Source organism: Phocoena phocoena, chromosome 4 (genome assembly GCF_963924675.1).
Source record: "Phocoena phocoena chromosome 4, mPhoPho1.1, whole genome shotgun sequence".
NCBI lineage: Eukaryota > Metazoa > Chordata > Mammalia > Artiodactyla > Phocoenidae > Phocoena > Phocoena phocoena.
The window spans coordinates 78,776,599-78,791,940 of record NC_089222.1 but is presented as its reverse complement, the minus strand read 5'-3'; the positions used below and the strand labels follow the sequence as shown (position 1 = coordinate 78,791,940).

Genomic DNA, 15,342 nt, shown 5'->3' with positions numbered 1-15,342 from the left:
ATGCAAATAGTGTGTTATATAGTTCTCTTAGTTTAATACAAAGAATGCAATTTTATCAGGAGAAATTTTTCTTGCACTGAATCCTAGGAGGACTTTTTAATGCAGTTCCTTTTAGAAATAACAAGATACAAATTGAGTTCAAACACTGTTTGGTCGAAAATAGTCAAATGTCTTTCAAATGACCACTTCTTTTCCTCACCATAATAAATGCCAAGAGCACATTTCCTATATTAATAGAAAAATCAATAAGTGTGAAAAGCTGAAGTAACCCTGACAAGTTTTTCAGAACAGTTGTTGAAAATATTTAGAAAACACCTTTAGTTGGAAAACAGCAGAAACAAAAATAGAAATATCACATTTCATATATGCAATAGAATACAATGCTGAGTTTAGTTCCATAATAAAAGTCATACCAATTTTTATGTGTGGCCAAGGATGGAAGTATGGATAAAGAAAAAGAACTGAAATCAAGGTAAAGATAACTCTGCTTACTGCCTTCAAGTCTTGTTTGGAGAGGAACCTCTGGAAAACCATGAGTTAGGATAATGCTAGTCTACTAGCATGTCAGAGGCAGAACCCTTATAATCTCTAGAAATATAATTTGTCATTCCTCCAGGTAACTCCCTTAAGGGGGTTTGGTTCCACCAATGAATAAAGTTCCTAATTCTATACTAAGTTCATCCTTTGGGACATCAATCTCATCTCTTGCCTCTTCCCCAAGCTTCTTCCACCAGGGTGCTTGTATATGCTTCAGGGTGGTAAGATGGGCCTGCTTGGCCTTGGCTGCCACAGGCCTGGATCTGCTTAGGAAGAGCTCAGGTTCTTTTCCTTCTGCCTCCTTCAGACTTGGTGCTTCTGTAGTAAACAGAAAATAAAAAGGTGAGTGGGAGAGTTCTGTACCAAACAAACAGGAACTTGGAAACTACAGTGTTGGAACTCTGCAATAGCAGGCAAAAACAAGGTTCCAACTCTGAGTCTATTATTATTGTCAGCTGTAGATGGCATGTGACTATTCACAAGTTGTAGCCCATGCTTCTGTGTTTAAAGGGAAAGAATAAAAGAAAGAGGTAGATTTTTTTAGATGGTTTATTTAAAAGAGCAGGAACTTTTAATATAATAGCAGAATCCTTACTGTAGGGATTCTGTACAGAGGCTCAGTTCCAGCCACCTATCCATTCAAAAACACAAAATTTGCAAGTAATGGCACTAAAGAGAGGACCCTGGCCCTTTTTGCTCCACAAATACTAAAAGTGTTTCAGAGGCCATTTGAGACACTGGCTTCATGGATGGGATCTTTCATTAAATGCACCAGTGGTTGTGAGAAGCAGATGAATTAATTTTTGTGAAAACACTTCATTAAAGTGCCACCATAACCACTCTCATCATCTACTTTTAAAATATGTTCAAAAAGCTTTTCATACTATATAACAGAATCTGGCTAGTAGGGCTCAGCATCTTTATAATTAATAACTTTTCTGAGTTGACACATATCAATGATCACAAGGCTGAGGGAAGCAGTCAAGAAGGTTATGGGGTCTGCATCATTTGAAATCATTGTGTGGTGATATGATCTAGAAGGAGAAATTTCTGAGGATAGGAGATGGGTTAATAGACCACTAAATGGTGTTTTCCTTCTGAAGATCTAGATGTCACAAAATCTTACATAGGCTGTTCCTTTTAGGAAGCAAAAATGGAATGAGCACATACTCATCAACTGTTCGATGTTGGTGCTGATCCGAGCCATCAGTGCCTCCCTGTGCTGTTGGGCTCTCTCTTCTAGAGCCCTGCCCATGAAGTAGTGTTGCAGTCGTTCTTGTGCTTGGGAATGGAGCTCCCTGCTGATCACATCTGATACCTCAGAGCCCTGGGAACAAAGGACAAAAAAAGTGTCACATGAAGGACACATATATCAAAGTATGTTTCACTTAACCACTTAGTAGAGGTTCTAGAATGCTTAGCTGTCTCTCATCAATTGAATGTTATGGTTGATATCTACCTTGTACTCTTGAACAAGCATTAAATAGCCTCTTAAAAGCAGCTTTAAATGAAAATGCAGGTGGGCCAGATTCTTTTTGGTATGCTCCTATACCTCACTTCCTCACATAGTATGGTATTCTGGGAGAAGAGATAAGATTGAGAAATCATAGTGAAAATTACAAATGGTTTGGTAAAGATACTGGCCTGGAAGAGGAGTAACAAGACCAATCCTTTTGTTCTAGCCCCACCTGGTAAGACTACCTAACTTCTTGTCCTATCCCCACTCCCAAACTTATCTAAGCCATAATGTTATAATGGCTTCTAATTTCACAGAACAAGGGACAAAATCATTCAAAGGACCATATTCTTTTGGCTAGTCAGCTACTTTAAAAGGAACTTACCTAATTAGTTTGGACAAGGATGAAATAATCTCAACATTGAAGCTGACAGAGCTTCTGACACCCCAGCTTTCTCAAATATTCCAGTTCATGGATCTTGGATACAGCCCTGTTCCAGCTAACACCTTACTTTTCAGCCACAGAGTATCAGGTGTACTAGAGTATGGCTAAAGCAGCACTTCTTTTTTTAACAGGAGAATGCATCACAATCACACACAGTGCATTAAAAAAAAATAGAGATCAAAGACCTAAACATAAGGACTAAAACTATAAAACCCTTAGAAGAAAAGACAGAGGAAAAGCTTCATGATATTAGATTTGGCAATGATTTCTTAAATATGACACTGAAGGCACAGACAACAAAAAACCAGACAAACTGTACTTCATCAAAATGAAAAAGTTTTGTGTATCAAAGGACACTATCAACAGTAAAAAGGCAGCCCACAGAATGGAAAAAAATGTTTGTAAATCATACATCTGATAAGGGATTAATATCCAGAATATACAGAGAACTTCTAAAACTCAACAACACAAAAACAAACGACCTGATTAAAAAATGAGCAAAGGACTTGAATTGAAATTTCTCCAAAAGAGATATACAAATAGCCAATAAACATATGAAAAGATGTTCAAAATCACTAATTATTAGAGAATGCAAATCCAAATCACAATACCATTTCACATTCATTAGGATGTGAAAATAATAAATGTTGGTGAGGATGTGAAGAAGTCTTGCTGATGCAGTACGGAAAACCACTAATTTGAAGTGAAGTCTCCTTTACTATTGACTTTACTTATATGGTCCACGTAATTATAAGAAGACGCCAAATCCATTGACTACGGTAAAGCAACTGCATTACCTTATGCCAAAAATAAATGTACATATACAGCTGAGACACTTATTTGTTGGTGAATATCACCCACTGCAATAATGTAACACTAGTACCATGGCACAAAAGCCTACATACTGGATGTCTTCTGATATAGTCATCCACTTGTTGCTTCAGTTCAACTCTGCGTGCATCAGTGAGTTCTCTGTGTTCTTGCCAAGGAGCAAATAGTTTCTTTTTCTTACGGCACTTTGCTAGGAATTTAAGAGTCTGGGACGAAAAAAAAAGATTTGTGATTTTTTTTCTTCCCTAACAGAACTATTTCCTTCCTACAAAAACATATGATAGTGACAACAGCTGTTAACCCTCTTATGTATGGGGAGAAAGATAGGATTGTGACTGGGGTGACAGAGGACAATAACTTTATCGTTATATTCTTCTGTAGTGTTTTAATATTTTACAAGGATATATTCATGTATTATTTGTACAGAAGGCAATAAAGGAAAAAAAAGGGAAATCAGCTTTGGGTTCTAGTCTTAATTCTAGTCCCTTATAAAACTGTTTGATTTGGGGCAAGTCATTCAATCTCTATAGGATAGGTTCTATGTCTACAGAAAACAGGGATCCCAATTGTACTTAGCCAAAGGATTGTAAAGATCAAGGAGAAGGTATACAAGAAAAAGCTTGGTAAATGAATGTGCTTTCTCCTGTCCTTCAGAATGAATTCCTGGTAAGAAATCTTTTAACAGGCAAGATGTGGAGACACATCTGAAATTATTCTGCCCAATTTTTTTTCACTCTTCTCCCTTCTTTGTAGTTTTTATTTTCATCAAAGTTATATGTTCACATTGCTTAAGGCAATGGTTGGCAAATTATGGCCCACAGGTCAATCCAGCCTGCTGCCTGTTTTTGAACAGCTGAAAAATGGTTTTTTACATTTTATATGATTACAAAGTTCAAAAGGAAAAGAATTAATTCATGACATGTGAAAATTATGTGAAATTCAAAATTCAGTGTCTACAAATGTTTATTGAAACAAGAGTCATGCTCATTTGTTTACATACTATCCACAGCTTCCTTTGGGCTACAACTGTAGAGTCGAATAGTTCCAAGAAACTGTATGACCTGCAAAACCTAAAATATTTTACTATTTGATGCTTTCCAAAAAGTTTGTTGATATAACTATTGTTTAAAGTGTCAGTTTTAGAAGAATTGTTAAAAACCTCTCCCCCAAAGACAGCAACTTTAGTTCTTTCAGGTTTTTCTTCTGATGTTTATCTCCATCTACATTTTTGTGATTTTTTTCAGTGATAGGTATTATCTATTGACTTTCTTGTATGAAAGATAAGGACTTAGCTCTCTTTCACACATACTTTCTATATCTCCAAATATCCAATATTATTAAATCATAATTTTAGTTAATGTTCAGTGTTACATTATTATGACTACATAAAGGCTATTCATTTTTCAACCATGTAGTGATGATTACTTTTTCTTCCTTGCATATTTTTATTTTCACTGGAATTAATAACTATTATTTTCCTGTGCTTATTTTTCTATATATTTATTACTGATTATCACAATTTCTGCCCTAACTGTTCATACATTAAAACACATCAGGCAATCTATCAAATTAATTTCCTTAGATACACATATTCTGGAGCTTTCTGACTTGTTCCAATCTGGATAGATTATTCCCTATGCTTGGTGCATAGCTGCCATCCCGAGATCTCCCATTCCCCATCATCTTGGTGACTCTTTTCATCTTTCCTTTGTGTTTCCTGGATTCCATGTTGTCCTTTCTTGGGTTATTCCTTTGTTTCAGAGACTTTGTGATGCATAAAAATGTCTTTAGTTATCTTTACCTTTAACTGGTGGTTTAGTTGGATGTAGAATTCTAGTTGGAAATCATTTTCCCTCAAACATTTGACAGCCTTACTCCAATATCTTTTAGCTTCCAATAATGCTGTTGAGGAGTACTTTTCACCCCCATGTATTTCACAATAATGTGAAATAGATGTGAGTGTATTTTTGTCATTGTATTGGACATTCAGTCTTTTTAATCTAAACCACATGATATTCAATTCTGAGAAATCTTAAATTATTTGATTTCTTCTCCTCCAGTTTTTTTTTTTTCTTTGTTTCAAATGTTTGACCTCCTAGACTGGTTCTGGTTTCTTTTTGCCCTGCTCTCTAGATTTCCCAAACCTTTTTTTCTAGCCCTTTTATTATGTCTTTTTTTTTTTCTATCAAATTTTATTCCATTTGTTCCCTGTTATCCAGCATCTTGGTTTTTGTTTCATGTATTATTTTCTTTTAGCTCTCGGAGAAAATAATACATTTTAAAAGTTTTCTTATCCCTGCAATATCTCTATTTCCACCAAGTAGTTTTATTCTATTTGTTTTGGCCTTAGCTTCCCGCAGACGTCCAGTGATACTTTCAGCTGATATTTAAGAGTGGGCACTAAAAAGCTGTTTAGAAATGCTGAGCAGATGGGTAGGGTTTATCTATTCTGTACTTCTTTATAGGGCTACTGAACTGGGCTGTTTCATTGGAGTACCTCATTGTGAGTACATGTATAACTATTCCCTTGGGCTGTTCAGATTTCCTAAAGAAAATGTTTTCAACCTACTGTTTACAGGATACAAGCCTGGCTGACAGCACTGAGACCTGAGAAGAAAAAAGGGCTTGGAGGTTTTCACATTCAGTATAAAGATTTCCTTAATACCCTTGTTTTTACTATAGTACTTAAGCCTTCAACTGCGCTTACATTCTCCTATTGAGAGATTTTCTCCTTTTCTTCTATTCTTCCCTTTTCTTGATTTTTCTTCCTTGCTTCTCCTTCTATCTTTCCTCTACTTCCTGCTTTTAGTATGAAGCCAGGCTTATGATGCTACTCTGGCAACTCAGAGTAAAGTTTCCAGAACAGAGGAATTTTTGCCCTTAGATCAGAAAAGTCCACCTTGACATCTCTGTCTCTTTTCCTCATTCTTTGTCATTTTAGAACTCTCTGAAATTGTATTTATCTCCCAATGTTTATTTTTTCAACTGGTTTGTTTCAGTAAGTGCTTTTGTTGTTGGTCTTTAATAGATATGTATATTTGATACTGTTTCGCTATAATCAAGTAGCAAGAATTAGCTATCATTCTGGCTCTAGAGAGCAGATGCCAGCAAACATCACCTTCTTTCTGAGCTGCTGCTGCTGCTTTTTTTTTTTTTTTTTTTTAAGAAGGAACAATTAGGTTTATTTGCTTGTGCCAGGAAATATCTCACATACATTGCTATAAAAACCATGTTTATCACTTTAGTGTGGAATTCTTTAGAAGCATTGGCAAAGTCAGCTTTGGAAACTGGATGCACTGAACTGGTGGATGCCACAAATGGAAAATTCTAGAAGGCAGCCAGACCTGCCCTTGTGCTTGTCACTAGTTTCCAGTCTTTGATTTCCAGGTTTTGGCTCTTTCAAAGCCATTTTTCACATTTCTGAAATCAAGAATGGCCTGAGAAATCTCTTCATTTGTGTGCATCAAAAATGAACCTAGAGTAAAAAGAGACATTCAGAAAGTTCTGGGTGACGAGAATATTTTCTTCTACCACTAAAATGGTGCATATTTCTGTAGTTCTTAATTTGAAACAAACTCAGGCATATCTGAATAGCAAACGGTTATTCTCCCAGCATCAGATCCTCGAGGATGGTAAAACAGGTTTTTAGGATTGTGTATGATTATAAAGACCAAACTTCAGATAAGCATATGCAATTAGACCTCACTCATCCATTGCAGGCTGTCATCAGCAATGGCAATCTCTTTATTAAAAACATTCTTAGGTTTGGTTCTATCGTGACCATTTTTGTAGTTTTAGTTCTTTTTACCTTCTTTATTTTTTTTAATTGAGGTATAATTGACATACAATATTATATTAGTTTCAGGTGTCCAACATAATGATTCGATATTTGTATATATTGGGAAATGATTGTCACAAAAAGTCTAGTTAACATCTGTCACCATACGTAGTTAGAGAATTTTTTTTTTCTTGTGATGAGAACTTTAAGGATTTACTGGGGCTTCCCTGGTGGCGCAGTGGTTGAGAGTCTGCCTGCTGATGCAGGGGACACAGGTTCATGCCCCGGTCTGGGAGGATCCCAAATGCCGTGGAGCGGCTGGGACCTTGAGCCATGGCCGCTGAGCCTGCGCGTCCCACAACGGGAGAGGCCACAACAGTGAGAGGCCCATGTACCGCCAAAAAAAAAAAAAAAAAAAAAAAAGATTTACTGTAGTTGTCAGTTAAATAGCATTGGCTGATGTCAAGAACTGAACTGATCTGATAAAAAAAAATTGGCAAATCTTGTCATAGTTTTGGTGTCTCTGCAGTATATGAGGCTGTGTCCTTACATGAGGGGTCTAAGTCATTTTTGAAAACTAGTAGCACCTCATTGACAATAACAAAAGATTACAAAAATTTCAAGTCAAGAAAGAATCACATTTTGGATTCTTTAGGGGTCAGCACACTTCTCCATGTTGAACTGTTTCTCTCTCTCTTTTAAAATTTATTTATTTAATTAATTTATTTTTGGTTGCGCTGGGTCTTCTTCATTGCTGTGCATGGGCTTTCTCTAGTTGTGCACAGGCTTCTCATTGCAGTGGCTTCTCTTGTTGCAAAGCACGGGCTCTAGACACGCGGGCTTCAGGAGTTGTGGCTCACAGGCTCTACAGCACAGGCTCAGTAGCTGTGGCACAAGGGCTTTGTTGCTGCACGGCATGTGGGATCTTCCCGGACCAAGGATCGAACCCATGTCCCCTGCCTTGGCAGGTGGATTCTTAACCACTCGCTACCAGGGGAGTCCCAACAACTGGTTCTCTTTCTTTCTTTTTCATTTTTTTTTTTTTTTGCGGAACGCAGGCCTCTCACTGTTGTGGCCTCTCCCCTTGCAGAGCAACAGGCTCCAGACGTGCAGGCTCAGCGGCCATGGCTCATGGGTGCAGCCGCTCCACGGCATGTGGGATCTTCCCAGACCAGGGCACGAACCCATGTCCCCTCCATCGGCAGGCAGACTCTCAACCACTGCACCACCAGGGAAGCCCAGCAACTGGTTCTCTTAATGGCTTAATTCCCAGGAATTAGGACAAAGTGGCTTCTCTCAGGATCCTTGTTCTCCACATGGACACTGTCACCTTCCCCCAGCACAGCTGTGTGATGAGGTTCTATCTTTTGTTGAGTGTTAGGTCCAATATGCACGTTTCCAGATATGGTATAAATGAAGCTTGATCACCCTTTAGGAATAGGCTGGGAATGCTTTGCTCCTTGGTCCAATCTTGAGTCCAAATATAAAGTTGGTGTGTAAGTGTAAATCTTGGACTTGATTCCCAGGGCTTCTCCAGAAATGACAGCAACAGTAACACCATCCTTACGGGTTTAGGGATTTTGCTGCTTTTTACTTCCTGGTACCAAGGCTCCACCATCTTCTGTGAGCTCCTCAAATTAACCCACAGCTGTAGGCCATGGACTGACTCCTCCGAGCAAGGCATCTCTGCACAATGCCCCAGCCCATGGTCATCCACTGCAGGTCTCCTGTGTTCAACTGACCAGCATGTCCACAGAAGTCTTCGCTGGCCATGATAACCCCCTTCCAGGAGGTAATACACTGTTTCAAAACCTCAGTGTGGGTGATCAGGAAATCCACCCGGTCTACCGCCTTTAAATTCATCAAACAGTAAAAATGGATCCAGATTTTTAAACTAAGGTCAGCCAATGCTTCTGCGGACCCATGCTCCAACCCCTTCTGACTGCTCCCAGCTAAGCACTGAGGGTAACCTTGCAGGATGCCATATAAAGGCTAAAATGCGAGCACGCTGAGGCTTAGCAGATTGCAGTGCTCTGCAGAAAGAAAAGTCATTTGCCACTTGCACCAAACTGCAGAGGACCATTTAAGCATCCCTGGCCATCTCCCTTGGAGACTCCCCTGGGAGTCTAAAGCTGGCCGGGGAGGGTGGGGTCCTGCTAACTGATTGAAGGCACCGGCCCCGCCTGGCCCCATGGGTACCCGGTACTCCAGTGTGCTTGGGGGCCCCTTCTGAGCTTAAGAGATGAAAAAGCAAGAAAAGAAAATCCTGGAACATTAAAAAGGAAAAGACAGCTAATTCTTCAAATTTAATTCTAATACTATACCACTACATAGAACTCCAACTTGTTTACGTAAGGATGTGTAATTTGAAATTAGCAGGTGTACATAAGGTTTTCTTGATTTTTATCTATCTGAAAAACAATGCCTCTCTTTTACGCAAAGTGAGGGACAGAAGGTAAACAACAGTTCTGGCCTTTGTCTGCCAAGGACACTAATAACCAGTTCCTCCTGAGGGATAAGTTCAATGAAATGATATTCCAACTTCCTTCTGTGAAATTGATAATTATTTCCTTTTCTTTGTTATCAAGGTCATCTGCAGTGCTAATAGAAATATAAAATGAGTCAAATATGTAATTTTTAATTTTCTGGGAGGCAGAATAAAAAGGTAAAAACAGGTGAAATTAATATTTTGCATGTACTGAGTTACATAAGCATAACTCAATATATGTAAAATATTAGCATTTCCAAATGTAATTAAGACTCCGTGCTTCCACTGCACCACTGCAGGGGACACAGATTCCATTCCTGGTGGGGGAACTAAGATCCTGCATGCTGCCATGGAGCCCAGCCAAAAAAAAAAAAGTCAGTAGCCACGAGGTAAAGGTATTAGAAAGGACCCAAGGCACTGATATCCATGGGTCCATGGGTTAATCCTTAGATGGCACTGCTTAGCAGAGGGTAAACAGCAGATGTGGGTGTGATTCAGAGATGGTGCAGGACTGTTTGTTGCACACATGGCCTAAAATCCCCAAAAGAGCCTGAGAAAGATGGAGGCAGCAGACATCTCTTCCTATTTCCCTAGTATTTACTCTGTTTTTTAAGTGGTTTAAAAAAATCTTTGTAAAAGCTTAATCAGAAAAATCAATAAGGAGACTGTTCAAAATCTATCACTGTGAAAAACTGAAATTGACCTAAAGTTTAACAATAAGGGATTTAACAATAGGGATTAACAAACAAACAAAGTTTAACAAAAAGGGATTTAGGTCAATAAATTGACCTAAAGTTTAACAATAACAATAAACAATAAATAAGTTTAACAATAACAATAACAATAAAACTAAATGTTACATGATCTGAAATCCTAATATGAACGTTAACTATGTATAATAACTAGATATTAGGAAAACTGGTCATTAAGTGAAATAGACAGCCTTGTACTATGCTTTTCCAAGGCAATAAAATATTACTATGCTCCAGATAAATCCCAGGAAGATCATCATTTAAGAACACCATTCTATAATTCAAGAATTATAATGATCTAATTATACCTAATATATTATCTGTGCATTAAAAAACATCTAATATGATAAGCTGCTCCTACGCAGGACTTTACAATTGACAAAATACTTTCCCATAAATTAGGTCATCTGATCCACATAACAACTGAGTGAAAAAGATAGGGTAGACATTCATTCATATGTCAAGCACATGCAGGAAGCTGACAATAAATAAGACTTCGTTCCTTACCCTTGAGATTCTCATTGCTCAAGTAAGAAAGAAAAAAATTAACAAATAACACTGCATTTTGGTAAATGATGTACAAGGGTCTATGGAAATACTAAGGACTGAATGTCTAAATCATTTTGGCCAGTGATAAGGATGTTCTCATCTTAAGAAACTAAGGCTCAGAAAAGCTAAGTGACTTGACCAAGACTTTACAGCAGATAAACAGGAAAGTCAGATTTGAACCCATGTCTTTGCCTCCTAATCCAGTACTCTTTTTACTAACTCAGACTCACTGCTCTTTGAAGTGTGACAGCTGCTTTATACTCCACAAGAGATGGCCTCTGTTGGTGAAAATTCTTCCTTTCCCTGTACCCTCTCCAATGTTTCTGGATAATCAATGCTGATTTCTCTTCTATTTCCCGATTATGTTTTTCCACCTGACCTAAAAAGATAACAAACACTATTACAACATACTCACTTCTATGCTTTCTCAAGTTTTAGAATCAGGACAATGAAAGTACCAACAATCTTGCAGTCCTTTTATTTTTTTCAATATTGATTTTCCCAATTCTATTATTTTACAATGGTTATAAGATTTTAGAAACAAAGCGCTCCAAAAGCTTTCTCAGATTATGCATCTTCTTTGGAAAAGACTCATCGTTTTTTTTGTCTCAGAGGAATGAGAAAAGGGCTAAAAATCCAAGATAGCAAGAACATTTAGAATAAAATCCAAGATAGCAAGAACATTTAGAAAAAAGAATCACAAGTAAATAGTTAGAAAGTCATTCAGTACTACCAAAAGGGAAAAGCACATTGTGTATATATGTTACCTACTCTGCGTGGTTCTAAATTTCTCTTTAGTCACTCAGTTCTACAGATGACTTTCTTTTTACTTTCTGGGAGTTAGGCAGCATACAGTCTAGGGTTCACAGTAGCTAAGTGACAGAATAAGGTGGAAGGTAAAAATAAAAAGCGATATATTTGAGAGACAGTACCAAAAATTTATAGGATTTAGTGGTGAACTAGATGTGGAGGGGGGAAAAAATTCTAGGATGTCTCATAGATGGGACACTGAGTAGACTGTTGGTGCAATTACCTGAGAGATGAGGAATACAGGAAGAGGAAATCAGTGAGGGAAGATAATGACTAGTTTTGAGGATGCTTGTGGATATCTAAGTAAAGCTAACCAATAGGCAGCTGGCTACAGGGCCAATGTAGTAGGCACTAGCCACAACTGGTTACATAAATTTAAAGAAAGTAAAATAAAATTTTAGATCCTCAAGTGCACTAGCCACATTTCAAGTCAACAGCTACCTCTAGCCATTGGTACTGTGAAGATATAGAACACTTCATTTTGTAGAAAGTTCTACTGGGCAGGGCTGGTCTAGAGCTTAGGAGAGAGGGTGAGGATGCAGACAAGATTCCAGAGTGCTAAGCACTCAGTTGGTAGTTGAAGCTGCAGTTATGGATGGGATACCTCAGGAAGAGCAACATGAAAATAATGGGGTAAGGATGGAACCCTGGGAAACATCTGTATTTAAGGGAAAGAAAGAGAAATATGAGGCTAGTGAAGGATACTGGGAATGAGTAGTAGAAGGGGGAAGGAGTAGAACTAAAAAGGAATCTTGAAATGACTCAGATCTCCCAGAGTACACTTTAATATTAATTTCAGCTTAGTGTGTCGAAAGTGGCAAGAGGTGTCACAAGGTTTGTACTGAGTTCTGAGGGCAGAATGTAGCAATATTCTAACACCTTACTTAAGTTCAAGGGGGTTCTTTCTTTATGTCAAGGACAGATATCTTTAAGCATAAAATTTTGTTTCACTAATTTATCTGAAAGAAAAGAAAAATTACTGGAGAGATTGCTCATCATAAACCAATAGGCCTTAATCAAAAAAAAATAGTCACTTTTTTTGACTCAAGAGATTTAATAAGATTTATCTGAAAAAGGAGAAACAGGGAAAAGGTCCACATTAAAAAAAATAAATCATCAGGTAGCTGGGAAATTTGGTTTATTAAAAGATATCCTAATCAGTCTTAATTACACTTATAAAATTGATACTGCCACACACCTGGATGAACTATTTCAAGCATACTCAGCCGTAATTCTCGGGAAAGTCTCATGGCTCTCTGCCTTTGAAGTTGCAGTTGTAATCTGCAGTCCTCTTCTTCCTTCTGTCTACTTAGCTTCAGTAACATCTTTGTTCGCTTAGATCTGTGATGGAAACATTAAGTACACACAATTTTCATAATTATATGTCCACCCAAGAAGTATTTATGAAAAACGGCTTAACCTCACTAGTAATCATATAAATACAGACAGCAAAAAAAATTTCAAAGATAATTCCTAGTGTAGTTAGAGTATGATGAAATAAGTTTTCATGTGCTGCTCTACAACCTTTCTGAAGAAATATTTTGGATACATGCATCAAAATATTTCTGAAGAAATACTTAAAATATGTATCAAAAGCCTTAAAAATGTTAACCAATTAATTCCATTTCTAATTATTTTCATAAGGAAAAATCCAATACGTATGTAAAGACTTATGTTAAAGGATGTTCTCCATAGCATTACAACAGTAACAAGTTGAAAACAAACCATATGTCCTACAATAGTGAGTTATATAAATAAATATTGGTTCATTCACTGGACAGAATTCTATAAACTATGAAAAAATAAAAATTTCAAAGAAGCAATCACTGTCCCTAAGGCAGACAAAGAAGAGACAGAGTTATGCCCTTAAGCTCGGTTTCAAGGGGGAAGTTGAAGGGTAGTGGAATATGCCACTCTGGCATAAAGATCGTTTTGAGGTGGAGGCAAATGAGAATCAGGAAACACAGAAAGAAGCCTTCCCAGAGGATCTCTTAACTGACTAAAAGCAGAAACAGCTGAGAAATGAGGACTGCCATAAATTTCCCCTCCCAAGGAAGTTTTATGGCCATAGAGATGGAACTGCACAAATAACCCATATCTTCCATAAGTTCCCCAATATATTTACCTTCCCCAATATACTTACCTTCCCACAGTTTGTTGCCCTCAGAAGCCTAAAATTCTTTTCTTTTCACCTGTCACTTCTCTATAAATTATTCTTTGTTAACATCTATATAGGCCCCAATTTTTTTTAAGGTAAGAAGTGGATTTATTTAGAGAAATACATGTTCCATAGACAAAATGTGGTCTGGCTCAAAAGGCGAGAACGGCCCTGGGAGAAACCCACTCCACAGAGTGTGGGCCATCTCAGAGGGCGAGAGCTATATAAGACCAAATTCTAACTACCCCTTTGAGTTATGCATCATGTCAGGTTTCTTCCATGTGACGTGTGCTACACATGTTAAGAAACTGTTTTTCTCTTGTTAATCTGTTTTTGTTTTTGTCAGTATAATTTTCAGGGCCCCAACCAACGAACCTAAAATGTGTAGAGGTAAAAACTGTTTTCTTCCCCTACAAAGTCAAACAAATAAAATTAAAATACCTAAGTATCAGCACCATGATAGAGGAAGGTAAATTGTGAGCTTTCCTGCTTGTGAGGCAGCTGTTAGCTGCTTCAGTAAACCTTGCTGAGGAAAAGGGTACTTAACAGAAAACAAAGTTTCTGACCATGAAAAGTGATTAAATAAAGAAGAAACCCCCAAGAAAGTGCTTTAGCAAGGGTGTGACTATAAAAGAGTACCTCTTGTTGAATCCGAAGCTCTGATGAATCTAGGTCCATAACTGTGAGTGGTGGGCAGTCCCTCCCCCCAAAAAACATGGGAGGGAAACTACTCTGAGATAATAACCTGACCACAAAGAGACAGAAATAACCTTGGCAGAAAGCCCAGCTACAAAGGAAGTAAAAGAAATTTGTATAAACTGTTGCTGCAACTAATAGAAGAGGAAAGGTGCTGAAGCCTGGAGCAAACTGGAGATTAAAAAACTAAAAACTCATTATAATGTGAGATTTAAATAATTTTGGCTTCATGGCTGATGTCTTATAATGGATATATTTATAACTGGTCTGGTGTTGTTACATAAAGCAATGGAATTTCTGTTTTACAATAGTGGAATCTTAATTAGATTCCACAGATACCCCTCTAAGTGGACAAAATCTTTAATCCTAGGATGCTTTTAAGTAAAGATTTTAATATTGCAAAGAAAAGTAAACTGGCAAATTTGGCAACTACTGTAAGACTAAACATTAAAGGTCTGAATCCATGGCATAGGGGCACCTTTAAATGTAAGATACATAGCTGAGAATGGTAGCAGGAAGATCCGTAAGGGATAACTACTCTGAGTTCACTACAAAGGTAAGGCTATACCAAGAACATCTCAGACTCTTGAATAGAAGAATATACAGTGTGACTCTCAAAATATTCATCATTTCCCAAACTTATTTAACCAAAGAAATAACTTTTTAAATATTTTTAAAGAAATAGCTAGTAGGATAGACAAACTCTGAGCAATGCTGGAATGGATTATACTTGCTTCTCATGAGTACTATTTACTTAACAGATCTGCCTGTCTAACTAGATTTATAAATTTTCAAGGGAAAAAGTGTGCCATGTGCATTTTCCTCTAAGTGCCCAGTAACAT

General features: G+C 37.5%; 1 protein-coding gene and 1 pseudogene across 2 annotated transcripts in view; both read right to left on the bottom strand.

The window, feature by feature from the left end:
- Window positions 1-285: 285 nt before the first annotated feature.
- IQCB1 (IQ motif containing B1) overlaps window positions 286-15,342 on the bottom strand; it is a 44,738-nt gene continuing 29,681 nt past the window's right edge. Inside the window, exons 10-14 of one of the 2 annotated variants that reach the window (XM_065876323.1) lie at window positions 12,845-12,987; window positions 11,067-11,215; window positions 3,344-3,475; window positions 1,708-1,864; window positions 286-855 (exon numbers count right to left, since the gene is read on the bottom strand). In XM_065876323.1, the coding sequence (XP_065732395.1) occupies window positions 626-855; window positions 1,708-1,864; window positions 3,344-3,475; window positions 11,067-11,215; window positions 12,845-12,987 (811 nt within the window). In that variant the 3' untranslated portion in view covers window positions 286-625. The remainder of the gene's footprint in view (window positions 856-1,707; window positions 1,865-3,343; window positions 3,476-11,066; window positions 11,216-12,844; window positions 12,988-15,342) is intronic. The other variant, XM_065876324.1, reaches the window with a different exon arrangement.
- On the bottom strand, window positions 6,632-10,736 carry LOC136122809 (pirin-like; annotated as a pseudogene).